Here is a 16,069-nt window from a genome sequence, read left to right as displayed (position 1 = left end):
TCTACGAATTATTCACAAAAGAATATATCAAAAATGCGAACAAGCTATGGGATCAAATCAATTTGGCTTTAAGGAAGGGATGGGGACGAGAGAAGCTCTACTTTGTGTCCAGGTCCTAATACAAAAATGCCGAGATGTTCACAAGGACATTTTCTTGTGCTTCATAGATTATGAGAAAGCGTTTGACACAGTGCAACACGATAAGTTAATGGAAATACTTGTGTCTATCGGAATTGATGATAAAGAAATCCGGTGCATTAGAAACTTATACTGGCAGCAAACTGCACAGATAAATGTCAATGGAAGTCTGACAGATGAGATATCAATATCGAGAGGAGTCAGACAAGGATGTATTTTATCTCCACTCCTATTTAATATATACTCAGAGAGAATTTTCCAAGAATCCACTACAAATATCCGGGAAGGAATACAAATAAACGGCACCTTTATAAACAACATTAGATATGCAGATGATACTACTATAATCGCTGATAGTATATCAGGACTCCAAAAATTAGTAACCCAACTCACCTTATGTAGCGAATCATATGGACTAAAAATTAATACTAACAAAACAAAGCTAATGATTGTTAGTAAGAAAAATCAACATAATGAAGCTAAATTAAAAATAAATAATGCATATGTCGAGAGAGTACATACCTTCAAATACCTGGGTGTACTTATTAATGACCAATGGGATTGCTCGAAGGAAATACGATGTCGGATAGAGATGGCAAGAGATGCATTTTTTAAATATAAGAAAATCCTTGTCAATCATGATATAAACATCGAAACAAAAGCAAGGTTTATAAAATGCTACATCTGGTCAGTTCTACTGTATGCCGTGGAGACGTGGACTATTAAAGCTGCTGATATACGACGATTGGAAGCCTTCGAAATGTGGGTCTACCGCAGAGTTTTAAAAATACCATGGACTGCGCACGTGACAAATGCCGAAGTATTGACAAGAATGAATCAAAGAAGAGAACTCATAGCTACAATCAAAAAACGAAAAACCTCATATCTGGGACACATCATGAGAAATGTAAAATATAGATTATTACAAAAAATCCTGAAAGCAACAGTTGAAGGTCGGCGTACCAGAGGCCGAAAAGAGATGACCTGGCTAAAGAACATAGAAGAATGGACAAAATATAATAATTCGGCAAACCTTCTAAATGCGGCAAGAAATAGAAACACTTTTGAGATAATTGTTAATAATTTATAAATATATAGTACTAAATAATATCAAATTTAATATGTATATAAATAAGTAAATGAAATGTACCTCGATATGTATTGTATTGTATGGTCGCTTACATTCGAAAATCGAATTAGCAAATAAAGAAGAAGATATATTTTACATATTCACATTGGTGTAGGATATTAAAAAGTCGGCCCCGCCCGACTTTGATCCTTTCCTTACTGGTCTTAGTTGTAAATGTTTTTAACATGGCCAAAAGTGAGTCCGAGCTTTGCTTACTTTGCTAAAATAAGTGCAGTAATAACAAATTATTTTTCAAATCTTTAAAAAGTTGTCAATAAACATAAATAACATAAATTTTCTCTGCTGTAGTGGGATCCTCTAACTCATTTTTTTGAGTTACCGCCAAAAATCGATAAATTTAAAACGCAAAATAAAAGTTGACAACACTCTTGCTATCGGTAGAACTTTACGACTACTATTTATTCGTCGCTAACTAACCGACAAACATCATTAATTACCGAAATTGTAAGCATTTTAATTTTACCGACATTTGTCGGTATCTGAAAAAATGAGTTAGAGAATCCCACTACAGAACTATTTAAAGTGTGAAATAGTCGTTCCAATTGAAAAATTGAGCAGTACTGTATAAATTATTTTTTAACACATCGTTATTTATACAAAACTCCGTTCTAAGTTTTTTTTGCTATACTGGTATATAATTTTGTACGTTTGAATGGTTAATTTATTTTATCATTTCTTAATTCAATTACTAAATTCTTAAATAAGATCATTAATTAATAACTCGGCACTTTAGGTCAGCCAGCTCATTTCATAATTAAGTTACAATTTATTTCGTCTATTAAATCATAAAATAATTTAATATTCAACGCATAATTATCTTCCAGGTATTTTAATATATAAACAAAATAGCGATTAAGGGTTACAATTTGCTGGCTGATAACAATTGAATAATAAAATATTCCGCGAAAATCCGTTTTATCGTTTCAAATGCAATTGCCCCAAACCTTCCATAGTAAAATAATTCGAAGATAATCGTTGTCTTGGAGTACCACTCAAATGAACAAACTGTTAACAGTGTAATCAGTTGGCGCGTTCTTGAGTACCTGTTTGATAAAAGCCAAATGCAACACCAAGGTTTGTCTTAGTTATAAACAATATTTTGGTGCAAACATATCGCGGGCTTTTCTTTCAACCCATTTAAAGTTGAAAATAAATTAAATACAAAATTCAATATGGGAATATTAACGACAGCAGATGGTTCTGATCATGATATGGAAAGACGTGAGTTTCTTTGTTCTCGGGACTAACTATTTATTTAACACCAAATATATATTTAACTCCGGTGCTATTGATTTAGCAAGAAAATATGTGACTTTGCTTGCCTACAAACATATATGTATATGCAGCACTGTGCAAAATAATAGCAATATGTACGAAAATTGCAATAATGTTGTAATAAAATATCCTTAAATCAATTTAATTATCGGCTTCAATAGAATTCTTAAGGTGTCAAACCTCATAAATATGCAACTATTAAGAAATATCGAAAAAAAAGTTTTCTGTCCACGAGTGTTTCCTAGTGTGCAAAATAATAGCAGTGCAATTAATCCAAGTAAAATGCACATGTTCAAAGCTATTCATTTATAACATTTTGCCGTTTAAAAGTTTGGAATTAATATGTGTACAAATGTGGATCGTCACTTCCTTTAGTACATCTCTGTACTAAACATAACAAATGTAAATTTGCCAAGAAAAAACGTACCACCTAGTAGAAGATATAGGTGGTATTTTCTCAAAAAATATTTGTTACGGTCGAAAATTGTTCTACATATCTTCAAACCAACTAAGATCCTTAGTACAGATACTATTTTTTTTAATATAATGTAAACAGAATAAACAAAGTGAAGGAAGTAAAACCAAATCTTTTGAAAATGTGCTAAATAACTGTTTTGTGAGTCGGCATGCCCTTCAGTTTTGTTCTCCAGAACCAGAGCAACAAGCTTACCAAAGATCTAGAAATAAAATTTCATCTATTTCCGAGTTTCCGAGGTGGTATGAAACCAACAAATTATAAAAACAAACTAATATTTTGTAGATGAAACTGTAAAGTGACCGGGCAGTTATTGCTGATAGATTACAGTGAAGTTTACGAGAGCATCATAGTTTAAAATAAGAAACATCTGTTTAAAGTCAGCGTTTTAGTAAATTTATTATTAGTTTCTCTTACTGAACGTACGCTCATTTTATTTGTTAGATTTTAATTATAAATTATTCATTTTTAATTTTGAAATGACCGTTTCATAAACATGGACATAATTATTTAGGAGCTGATTATAACTACAAATAACTAATCACTCATCCAACATGTGCTGCAATAAACCTTGAATTTTATTGAATTAAAAACAAATTGAGCTCCGATTTACATCAGTTCAGTGGCTGAGTTCATCGAAATAGTTTGAAATTAAAAAAATGGTTTATTTATGGATTACGGAAAGGACTCCTTTACTTGGAAATTATATTAGAAAACATCATAAGGATTCACATAATTGCGGTAAAAAAACTACAACTGCTGTTTCTGTATTTTCCAAATTAACTTCAAAATATATCCAATAAAAATAGTAATATATTTTAATATATGAATAGTGGTAACGAGTTCAAACAACAACTAAAAAATCAATATAATTTATTACTTGCAGCTAACATATTTGGCATAAGACATGTCCAAAGTATACTACTTTTCTTTGGAATGGCTTTTGGATACTTTTTACGTGTAAATATATCTGCAGCAATAGTTCCAATGACACAATCAACAACGGATCAACCCTTCTATGATTGGGATCCTTCAACAAAAAGTCTTATTCTTTCCAGTTTCTTTTGGGGCTATGTGGCGTGTCAAATACCAGCCAGTTTGATGGCAAAACGATTTGGTGGAAAAGTGGTTCTTGGCATATCTACGTGTGTGGGTTCAATCTTAACTATATTACATCCCTTAGCTGCAGACAAAGGAGGCTGGGAGTTTGTTTGCGTTTTAAGAGTATTAATTGGATTCAACCAGGGCACAGTTTATCCTTGTATGCATACCTTGCTATCAAAATGGGTTCCACGGCAGGAAAGAGGCTTCTTATCATGTGTTGTATATTCTGGTGCACAATTTGGAACTGCCTTACTACTGGCAATTAGTGGCAGTATATTTGACTCAAATGTGGGTTGGCCTGGCATATTTTACATTACCGGAGGTATTGGTATACTTTGGTCTGGGATATTTCTTATCTTTGGTGCAGATACACCGCGCGATACAAAGTATATATCTGTGGCTGAACAGAAGTATATAGAGAATTCTACTGGAAGTGATCATCAACAAATAAATGCTGTAGGTTTTGACATTCAATTTTCGTTTACATTCATAACTGGTACTACATTTTGATTTTGTTTTCATTTTTAGGCTGTACCATGGAAAGCCATGTTTACCTCACCATGCTTTTATGGACTCATAGCAGCTCATTGCGGTTTTACCTGGGGTTTCTACACACTTTTAACAGAAATTCCAACCTACATGGCAAATGTTCTCCATTTCAATGTAAAAACAAATGCCCTTCTCTCCGCTCTCCCCTACTTTGTAATGTGGATCCTGTGCTTAGTTGTTAGTCCCATAGCAGATACACTAATCAATCGTAATATAACAAGCGTCACAGCGTCTCGAAAAATATTTAATTCGATTGGTCAGTGGGTTCCGATGGTCTGCCTCATTGCTCTTGGTTACATGTCTGAAGATCAAAAAACCATAGCAACAGTTCTATTAACCATTGCTGTGGGATTTAATGCGGCCTCCTTCTGCGGTTACTTGGTAAATCATATGGATCTTTCGCCAAATTTTGCTGGTTTAATGATGGGTGTAACCAACATGGTGTCTAACTTATTGTCAATATTCACACCTTTGGTTGTGGGAGCTATTGTCATAGACGAGGAAAGTCCCGATGAGTGGCGTATTGTATTCTTTATAACAGCTGGCGTGTATCTCCTATGTAACGGTTTGTTTTTGTTATTTGGTAAGGCCACTGTACAACCGTGGAATAATGTAAATATTTCGGCCAGTACAACAACTTTACCCAACAACACGGATGGTGTTTCGGTAACCGACTCTCACACCCACACCTGAGACAAATGCAAGCGAAAACCTTTGTAACGAAAAGCAGTACCTGTGTTATACATTCTAAATTACGAGTATATTGACTGATATAAATATTTTATAATAAAAACATGTACAGAAATGTTTTGTATATTAAAATAGTTGATAAGGTCGAATATATATTCATATGCAAATAAATAAGCTATCACGTCTAGTAATGGAATCATTGTATTCAGTGATCAATAGCATTTTCCTTAAGAACAACACTTCAGCTGTTATTAATACCCCTCCCTGTCGCTGCTCTTGTTAACAAGACCTTTAGTTTTAATTCTCTTATCATTGTTTCATTGAGCTGTACAAAGGAAAGCTCTGCACTATCAAACGAAATAAGTAACGACTGTTTTTATATTACAGACTTTGTGTAATGTTCCCTATAGTTTAAATACTTCAAAAACAAAAACTAAATAAATACAATATTGTCATAATAATGATTTGGTTACAGGTCTACTACTACGTAATAATTTGAGGTACTTACTCCGGCTGAAAAAAACTTCAACAATAGCGATAACAATTCTATACTTATGTATGTTCAAAAAGTTCTGTCAAATTATTGCGGACAGTTGTTACCGTACTCCGCTAAATAAATAATTTACATCAAGGAACATAACCATTTCCTACAAATATATCTATATGTCTATGTTTATCGGGGATGTAACAACCTTTTTCAACATTTTCTTCTCAATGAAATATCAGATTTCATGATAAGCAATAAAGTACAATACAATACAACCACTTCTTGTTTACGATGAATTATTTTATTTTATCACGTATAATACATTTAATTATTTCTATGAACAATTATAAAATGACTAATATAACATAATAACATACCTACATAAAAACTTGTCACACCAAATATGATTTCATCACTCCTCTTCCATTTGCTTAATATTATTAACTACTTATTTTTTCTTTGCAACAGTCGTTGCTCTTCTAGGTTTGCATTAATGGCAATCGGTATATGTCGTGTTCGAAATACCGTCCACAACGACACCACCCAACTGACTATAATGGTTATGTATAAAACTGTTGGATGGGCACTCTCGTTTCCAATAGGTATTTCGGCATGCAGCGAAGATTTAATTTGCAGTGCTATTTTAACATCCTTCCACTTACAGGAGGGATCTTTGATATTTTTGGGACCTTCTCTGATCGTTGGTACTGTCTCATCTAAACAGTATCCGGGACTAGTTTCAATTTCTAATTCGCGTTCTACAAATTGTTGCTCCTCTTGACTAGGACAACTTATGTACATGGCATTGGGTGCAAAGAGATCTATAGGAATAAATGACCTGAAATGAAAATAAGCGTGTCAGAATATAGAACATAAATTGCTTGCTATAGTGTTACTTTTCTTCACTTGGCGCATGATAGCGAACATGTATGGGCAAATAAATGGTGTCTGATACTTTGGTAGATCCTTTAATAAATATATCAAATTCAGTGGACTCCTCGGTTGGCTTTTCTATATCCACAAATCTAGGATATATGGCTTTTAGCTAAATAGAAATGAAATAAATTAATATTCGGTGTTTGGGTATTAAAAATAAGTCTGCATACCTTTTCCTTTCTCGAAAGTTCATCCAATTGATCTACACTTATGTAAACGGATGCCGGGAAAGACTGCCGTAGGAGGTACTCACAATTCTTGCCTGCCAGTGGATAATCAAATTGCACTGTATAGATAAGGTTTCTGAAACGAAGAACAAACATCACACATTATATACTATACGAATCAAGACATCATCATCTTCATAAAGTCAATGTAGGCAGAACTGGGCAAGGCCCAAAACACTTCAACAGCAAGCTAATGGAGGAATGAGTAATACATTGAAACTTGATCATATTACGAACCTATGAAATCCCTCTTCACTTAACTCTACGCCGACGATAGGTGTGGACAATAGATCCTTTTGTTGAAGCGTTGACATGATTCCCAGCAGAAAACATATTACAAATAATATTTCATTCATATCCTTAGCTAATTAATTTATTTCTTATTTTCTAAACAAAACATTAGTTACTTGTGTCGTTTATGAATAGTTCAAAGGAACGATTCCCTGACTTGAACGAACGGAACCATATACAGCTCATCGTTTACATTAGAATTGCATAGTTCACGAACAAACTAGTTCATTATAGTTGACTCAATATCGATCAGTAGTGCGACAAGTAGTACCGACAAAAATCGGTAAAATTAAAACGCAAAATTGTGATTGAAAAGTTCAAATAAAAGTTAACAACACTGTTGCTATCGGTAGAACTTTACGACTACTTTTTATTGGTCGCTAACTAACCGACAAACATCATTAATTACCGAAATTATAAGCATTTCAATTTTACCGAGTTTTGTCGGTAACTGAAAAAATGTATACATATTTGTTTTTCCTGAGAACATTTTTAGAACGACCCTGTTATTCAATATTTTCTTTGACATTTACAGCGTTTTTTTGTAAAAAGGATTTGCCCATTCGTTCGTCGATTTCATGAACGAAGACACAATTTGGTTTTCATAGCGGTTGACGTTTGTATTCGTGTGACAAACAAATGAGAGCTTTTTATTTTCGTAATTTTTTTGGTTTTCGTAACAAAATCAGACGAACAAATACGTCAAAAATAAACGAATGGAAAAGACCCATAGTTTTGAATGAAAATTAAATAATTTGAGTAATAAATGGCACAAAACACACGAAAACTGGAAGGGAATGCAATTTTATTTATTTCCATAGAAGCACACGCGTATATGTACATCCGTTTCTTCATATTATCACAATTATTTTTGGACAAATTTGATTACATTTTTCTCTTATTTTTTGTTTTTCATCTGTTTATCGGGATTGCCATCACGGCAACCCTGAAATATAAAAGCTTTTATGAAATAGACGAAAGCTTTTAGATAAACACGAGTGGTTCGTAAAATTTTACAAGAACCAAATTTTGAACGTATACGTTTTACTACGAACGGTTCGTGTGACAAGCAAGCATATTTACAAAAACAGGCTGTAAATTTTCAATAACAACACCCAGCAAAAAATTTGGAAGTTGTGAATGTAGAGTTATGATTTCTCAACATCCTTCGATGCAGTCCACACGGAGTTATGAAAAATGCAATCCGTTGGATACAATTTATAAGCAGTTGCTTTAGAGATCCCTACAAAAAAAAGTTGGTTGTTAATTTCTACCACAAATAAAAAAGAGTGTATAAATTTCTAAGAATTTGTTATAAAATAAAGAAATAAAAACTTAATGCTAAGTTTACATTTACGAAATCCACTCGATTTCAACTGTCAATTCCATAACTCAAACGTCAAATGAAATCTCATCTGGATTTCAACAATGTAAAAAACAAACATGGCTGCTTAAAAAAATAATAGACAAAATAAATTTCACTGTTTTATTTTTTGATTCCCCTGTTTTAAATTTTTATTATTTTATTTTATTTCTTTTTATTCTGCTTTGACAAGGCGCGTAGTTTCATTTATTCCTTTTGCCTTAGTTGTCAAATAAATGTCAAGTCAGCAGTTTGACAGATTTTCCACTTTTTACACAACGAAATTTGTCAAGCAGAAAGTAGTAAAAGAGAAAGCCATTTTGGGTCTCTCTCACTCTGTTAAAAATTGCTTCCAGTTTTACTACTTTTTGGGTAAAGGAACGCTTTCGGAGTTAATAATGGTAAAACTTGAAGAAACTTTAATGTAAAGGAACAAAGCTGTTAAATTATTTGTTGTACCAAATAGCCCGTTTCCACGGTACGTCGTTCGTTCTCTATTCGTTGTTCGACCCTCAAATACGAATAAATTACTTGATTCCCCATACAAAATTCTGAGAACGAACGACGATTTTTCTACGTTGTTCAAGCAGAAATACTCTCCGAACAACGATAAAATATGTCCCATCTCTAACAAATGAGAGCATTTATCGAAATAAATTAATTATGACATGTCTAAATTCAAAATTGAAAAATTTGTTGAAAACACAAAAATTTTTAGAAAAAAGGAAAAAGATTAATGAAAATTAATGAATTAAACATTTTATATAGATGCAGGAGGAAGATGCTTGTGTTTCCTTCTTAATTCCACAAACATTTCTTGTCCATTAGTTCAAAATCGCGTAAAAAATCAGAACCAAAAAGGAAACAAATAACTGAAAGTCTGTATACATAAACATAGTTTTGACATGTCTCTCTCTCTCTCTATTTAATTTTGAAAATAGAAACATATAAAAATATATTCAAAATACAAAATTATTCAGAATTTATGGAAAAAATGAATGAAATGTGTGTAGTTAAATATAGAAGATACATTTGAAGGAAAGCCTATTGCTTTTTCTATTTATTTAATGTATATTTTATGTGTTTTCGGTTCAAATTTTCGTGAAAACAAGGAAACAAAAATTAAGGAAATTTTGGTTTATGTTTCTGTTAATTATGAATGGTGTCGTGGAAACGGGTTAATTCGTGTACGTCGTTCAACAGGCGAACAACGTAATTGAAACGCTCGTGTGAACATGACAAAAGACATAGAACTTGTTATATTTTATGTCTTTAAGTGTATTCCCAACATGCCAAATAAAAATAAAAATAAAAAGTAATAGGACTTGAGAATAATATAAAAATAGAAAATTCACAATCAATTTGTAACAATGCTTGTAAAACTATTACTGGCACAAACTTTTCTCAAGTCTGCCTGACTTTTGTTAATAAATTAGTTTTCTTAGATTTTTTTTTGTATTTTACATCGATTTCTTAGTTTTTATGTGATTAAATGTATATCCGCGTTGTGTAAACTAAATAATTATATCCGTGTTGTGCTAAAATATAATTGCCGATGCCTACAAAATATAAAACAGTGTTAAGAAGCAAAAAAGTCATTGAACTTTTGAATCATAAAAAAATATGAATCTGAAGAAGTCTTCAGGATTGGTGATGTAAATAGCTGGTGTGATAAAACTAGAAGTGAATGCGAACATAGTGAATGTGACGAAACTACGAATAATTATATATTTCATACATATGTTTCCAACCGCATTTTCTAAGGGACACGGAAGATTTCTTTCATATTAATGAGTACATGCCGCTTCATATTGGCTTAATGACATGCTTGTTATCGCCGATTCCGAACGGCGTGTTTCATGGTTGATCCGGAAATGTCTACATTACGCTGAGGGATATTTTGCCACCGTTGAAAAGTATGCTGTTTTTGCCCGACCTGAGAATCGAAACCGTGCATACAGAGTGCAAGACGCACAACTATTGCACAAGAAATGCTATATAAAGTAAGTTCAATTTACAAAATTAACTGAAAAAATAATCATTAAATTTCTACTTTTCATAGATGCCTGAACCCCAGCGACACATTCATTTAAGACGGTTCGCGAAAAATGTGTAAAGATGCGAAACAATAACATAACCATAAAAAAGTATCTGTAAATATAATTATTTTAATTATATCATAGCGTGAAAACTTAAATCACTAATCAACTTAATTAAAATTAAAAAAAATAGCAATGATAAAATACACTACACATTTTGTTAATTTATAACTAAATCTCAAAATTTGAACTGAATTTATAAAATTTTAATAAAAATTAAAAAAAAATATATATAAGCTTGTTTTACTATTACAAGGGTAAGCTTAAGATAATATTAATTGCATAAGCTTGTTCTACAATTACAAGGGTAAGCTTATAAACAAGGGTTCCGTTTCGATTTTTCTACAATTATGACATAAGCTTTTAACAACAATTTTCTCAAGTCTTTTTTAAGCTTAAGGCTTATGTTGGTAAGCTTATTATAATATAATTCTCAAGCTTTTTTGGTATGTTGGGTTGTATCTGTTTTTTTTGCGTCATTTGCTTACGCACACAATCGCACATACACACTTATACAATAACACAAACACACGCACACAATATATTTATTCAGAAAAATAGGAATTTCACAACACAAATGTGTATCAAATAACTTTAATTAATTCCAAAAAACATAATTTTTGCAAGTTTTTTAACCATTTATTTTCACTTTTGTCATCGTTCGAGTATTTTTGTTTTTATGCAACACACACAAACGAACAAAGACATCATAAAACAGTTGCATTTTTTAGTAGTTTATGACGAAAGAGCAGGGTTGCGTATAAAAGTATGGTGTTTTCGTGCGTTGTTTAGAATAAATGACATAGCTATCGTCATTTATTTTTGTATGGTAAATGACGCAAAATGTTTCCTGTTTTAGCAAATAAATGACGAATCAGCTCTAAATGATGAACAATAGGTGTGTTCGTTTACTCAACAATTTGTACAAGTCCAGTAACTTCTTGTAATCGACTAAGGTCTTTTGCATTGTACTGTAGAGTAAACGAACAATATCCAGTAACAATTTGTACAAATTTTGAGTAAACGTACACACATAAGCTTCGTTCCCGTACTTTTTAATGGTAAAACTCGTAAAAGAGAGAACTGCAAAAAATTTGTTGTCGCACACAAGTTTTTTGAAATAGTTCGGGAACGGAAAAATGGAAAATACGTCAAAAAACTGGAACAAATGTCAAAGTCAAAGTCTGATGCCAATCAGACGCCGGCAACCATTTTACTATTTTTTTACTCGCCCAAATTTGTCGTGTAAAAAGTTTTTAAAGAGAGCGTCATTCAGCGCCATTTTTGTTTAAAGAGAGGTGAACATTTTACAACTTTTTTGTGTACGGGAACGATTTTTCGAGTAAAATGTGTAAAAGTCGTAAAAATTGTAAAAACTTTTTAGTTCTGGAACACAGCTATAATGTTAACCTAATGATTGGTTTACATTTGCAAAATCCACTCGATTTCAACTGTCAATTCCTTTGCGTATACGTCAAATGAAAACTCATCCAAAATCCATTTCATTTGACGTTTAAGCAATAGAATTGACATTTGAAATCGAGTGGATTTCGTAAATGTAAAATTACTATAACGGTACTATGAACACACCATTTCTTTTTAAACTAATGCTTGGTTTACATTTACGAAATCCAATCGATTTCAAGTGTCAAATCCATAGGTTAAACGTCAAGTGAATTCCAGATGAGATTTCATTTGACGTTTGAGCTATGGAATTGACAGTTGAAATCGAGTGGATTTCGTAAATGTAAACATAGCATAAGCCAAGCAGAGGTTTATTGTTTTTCACAGTAATTGGATAATTGTATTGTATGTGAATACGAGAAACATAATTAAATTGATGGTGTCGGATTTATCCGACGAAAGACTTAATAAACGAATCGAAAGATCGATTTTTGAGTTCTAAGTAAAAATCAAAACATCGATTTTTAAGTTTTAACCAAGATCGAAAAGTCGACTTTTGCTTGGTATTATGTATCCCTATACTTGCTATTTATATCAAAGTTTTGTAGAAAGTGGTATATGAGGATCATATACAAGTCCCGGGCCACACTAATACTATGTTTACATTTACGAAATCCACTCGATTTCATCTGTCAATTCCTTTGAGTATACGCCAAATGAAAACTCATCTGAAATCGGCAATGGAATTGACAGTTGAAATCGAGTGGAATTCGTAAACATAAACATAGTATAAGAGAAATTTCACTGAAATTTTGACATGAAAGTAAAAGAAAATGTAAAAAAACGGTATGTTTGTTTCAAACGAATATTGCAACAAAGCAAAATTGCAGAACACATGAAACCGTGTACACTAGTTTCTTGAAATTGTAGCTGTGTTCCTTTACTTACCTGAGGTTACCATTTTAACCATTTGTTACCATTTTTAACCTGCAAAGCGTTCCTTAACCCCGAAAAGTGGCAAAACTGGAAGCAATTTTTAAGAGAGTGAGAGGGGAGAGAGAGCGAAAATGGCTTTCTCTTCCACCACAGGCTACCAGCAAAATTTCTGCGGGTAGAAAATGGCAGAACTGATTTTTAGACTTTTGTTTGACGATTATTTCACAAAATGGACGAAAAACCGAAGAAAAAGTCGAACACTGACAACACTAAATTAAAAACTGTGAGATAAAAGACGAAAATTGATTTTTTTTTCTGACATTGCTGCCGGATCTACCATTTTTCCGTTCCTTTACTTTTCTGGTAAAAATGTTCATGAGAGAGCGATTTTGAACAATTTTGACACTTTTCTCTTTTACCACTCTTACCATTAAAAAAGTAAAGGAACAAAGCTTATATGTTTTTTTCAGTTTCATGTAAAAATTTCATTGAAATTACTCTAGTTTGACACGAGACAAACCAAACCGTTATGTTTAAAAAAACAAGACAATCATTGTTTAATCACCTAGCTGTTCAAAATATGATCAGAAGATACACAATTCTAATCACTTTTTTTCTTTCAGCATTTTTCAATATTCATATGATCAGAATGTGACAAAAAATAACGAAAAAATATTTTAAACGCATCAATGATTTATTTGTGATTGCTACACATTTGTTGTTGTATATTAAATTGAACTCTTTTTAATCATTACCGGGAGTCACTTTCTAGTCCCTTTCTGATCATACATGCGACTTATACCCCGGTTACACTATTGAAGGGTATAATAGGTCCAGTGGGTTAATCTTTGCTGGTTACACCTAGCTTTTCGAGTATATAAACTGTCGGCTGATGTTTGTTTACGTATACATACAAAATTACACATAAATATCAAAAAATAAATAAAATGGTAACTATTAGCTTTGTTCCTTTACTTTTTTAATGGTAAGAGTGGTAAAAGAGAAAAGTGTCAAAATTGCTCTCTCATGAACATTTTTACCAGAAAAGTAAAGGAACGGAAAAATAGTAGATCTGGCAGCAATGTCAAAAAGAAACATAAAAAACTCAATTTTCGTCTTTTATTTCACAGTTTTTAATTTAGTTTTGTCAGCGTTCGACTTTTTCTTCAGTTTTTCGTCCATTTTCTTCTTCATTGTGAAATAATCGTCAAACAAAAGTCGAAAAATCAATTCTGCCATTTTTTACCTGTAGAAATTTTGCTGGTAGCCTGTGGTAGAAGAGAAAGCCATTTTCGCCCTCTCACTCTCTTAAAAATTGCTTCCAGTTTTGCCACTTTTCGGGGTTAAGGAACGCATTGCAGGTTAAAAATGGTAACAAATGGTAACCGCAGGTAAGTAAAGGAACACAGCTATTGCATTGATTGTGGTTGATTGGAAAACACAAAGACATAAATTCCTTTACTTTTAAAAATAGTAAAAGTGGCAAAAGTAGCTAAAGTTGTAAACTGCTCTCATATCAATTGTATGCTTACATCAAGTAAAGGAACACTTTTCGGGTAAAATGGCAAAAATTGAAGATTCTTGCACGTAAAGGAACATAACTAAAATGGTAAAATTTTGACAATATCAAGATCTATTTAACAGGTCACGTAAGTAGCACAACAACAACTCATTTTTGGTGGAAAATTCTTCAATATGTCAAAATGTTTGTTTACGTTTTCATACAATTTATTCACAATAACAAAACATTTGACAGATTGAAACCAATCAGCTGGACGTTTTATAGCACGGTTACACTACAGTTTTTTGCCGGGTTAACCCACTTCATGAGGATTTATTGCTTAATCTGGTCAAATCTGACCAGATTTGCCATACAAAAATTAAATCCTCTCACGACTGGGTTTATTTTAAATCCGGCACAAATCCACCAAAAATATAGTGTTGTATTCGGTATTTGTGCAAAAAAATACAACTCTACTCAAAAAGTACCAAAAGTTGCAACTGTTTTTGCAACAGAGTTAGTCGTGTTTTACACGTTTACGATTGGTCGCATGAGATTTTATGGAGTTAATAAATCTAAAGTTATTTGAAAATCATTAAATTATTTATTTTTTTACATTAGATACTTTTTTAACAAAAAGTACGGTTGATACCATGATACAAAAATGTATCCCTGTGTGTAAAATATACCAATATGATCAAAAAGAGGACGATATCTCATACGGGAAATTGTAAAAGTGTAAAACACGACTTTATTAGTTATTTTGTATGTATACGTAAACAAACATCAGCTGACAGTTTATATCCTCGAAAACCTAAGTGTAGCCAGCAATAGTGTAACCGGGGTATTACGCCACCTTATTATTTCATCATGGACAATATGCATAATGTAGTTTAATTTTACTATTAAATCATAGATGGTGTTTGTGTATAACATACAACCAAGGCAAATTTATAGAAGGTATGTGCATGAATTACAACAACTAACAAATTTACAAAAACAATATTGTTGTTATTGAAAATTAATTGTCAAAGAAAATATTGAATAATAGGGTCGTTCCAAAAATTTTCTTAGGAAAAACATAAATACATTTTGAAAATCCTACAAAATATAACAAATTTGAATGACAATGTAAATATAAAGCATTCAGATCTGTCGTAGGTCATTTTTATTACACGTTTAGGAAGAGAAACAGTATTTTACGGTAACAAATTTCGATGTTTCAAATTTCTTGAGTAGACCCTATTACATTTTGAAAATTAAATTTACAAAAAAAGTAAGATTACAGCTGATTGTCACTTCTACCTTCTATAAATATGCCTTGCATACAACTAATAGAACAAGACTGCAACAAAAATAAGAATAACATATGGCCTGTTCCCGTACTTTATAAAGTGGTAAAAGTCCTAAAAGTTGTAAAAGTCGTAAAGGATTTTCATATAAA

At 32.1% G+C, this 16,069-nt stretch overlaps 2 protein-coding genes across 5 annotated transcripts; one reads left to right on the top strand and one right to left on the bottom strand.

Moving 5' to 3' along the window:
* Window positions 1-2,077: 2,077 nt before the first annotated feature.
* On the top strand, window positions 2,078-5,572 carry MFS12 (Major Facilitator Superfamily Transporter 12). Of its 4 annotated transcripts, none has more exons than XM_073988626.1 (3): window positions 2,078-2,112; window positions 3,925-4,598; window positions 4,671-5,572. In XM_073988626.1, the coding sequence occupies exons 2-3, from the start codon at window positions 3,975-3,977 to the stop codon at window positions 5,382-5,384; spliced, it is 1,338 nt and encodes a 445-aa protein (XP_073844727.1). In that variant the 5' UTR covers window positions 2,078-2,112; window positions 3,925-3,974; the 3' UTR covers window positions 5,385-5,572. The 4 variants fall into 4 exon arrangements, with proteins under 4 accessions (XP_073844727.1, XP_073844726.1, XP_073844725.1 ...); XM_073988625.1 differs by lacking the exon at window positions 2,078-2,112 and adding an exon at window positions 2,229-2,362; XM_073988624.1 differs by lacking the exon at window positions 2,078-2,112 and adding an exon at window positions 2,367-2,509.
* Window positions 5,573-6,147: 575 nt separating this feature from the next.
* PIG-X (Phosphatidylinositol glycan anchor biosynthesis class X) lies at window positions 6,148-7,501 on the bottom strand. The gene is made up of 4 exons (XM_073988627.1): window positions 7,269-7,501; window positions 6,975-7,107; window positions 6,765-6,913; window positions 6,148-6,706 (listed from the first exon to the last, which is right to left on the bottom strand). The coding sequence occupies exons 1-4, from the start codon at window positions 7,385-7,387 to the stop codon at window positions 6,313-6,315; spliced, it is 795 nt and encodes a 264-aa protein (XP_073844728.1). The 5' UTR covers window positions 7,388-7,501; the 3' UTR covers window positions 6,148-6,312.
* Between the last annotated feature and the right edge of the window lie 8,568 nt (window positions 7,502-16,069).

Source organism: Musca autumnalis, unplaced genomic scaffold, assembly GCF_047663935.1.
Source record: "Musca autumnalis isolate F117 unplaced genomic scaffold, ASM4766393v1 scaffold_5, whole genome shotgun sequence".
Lineage (NCBI taxonomy): Eukaryota > Metazoa > Arthropoda > Insecta > Diptera > Muscidae > Musca > Musca autumnalis.
The sequence above is the reverse complement of the archived record's forward strand: the minus strand, read 5'-3'. Positions and strand labels throughout refer to the sequence as shown.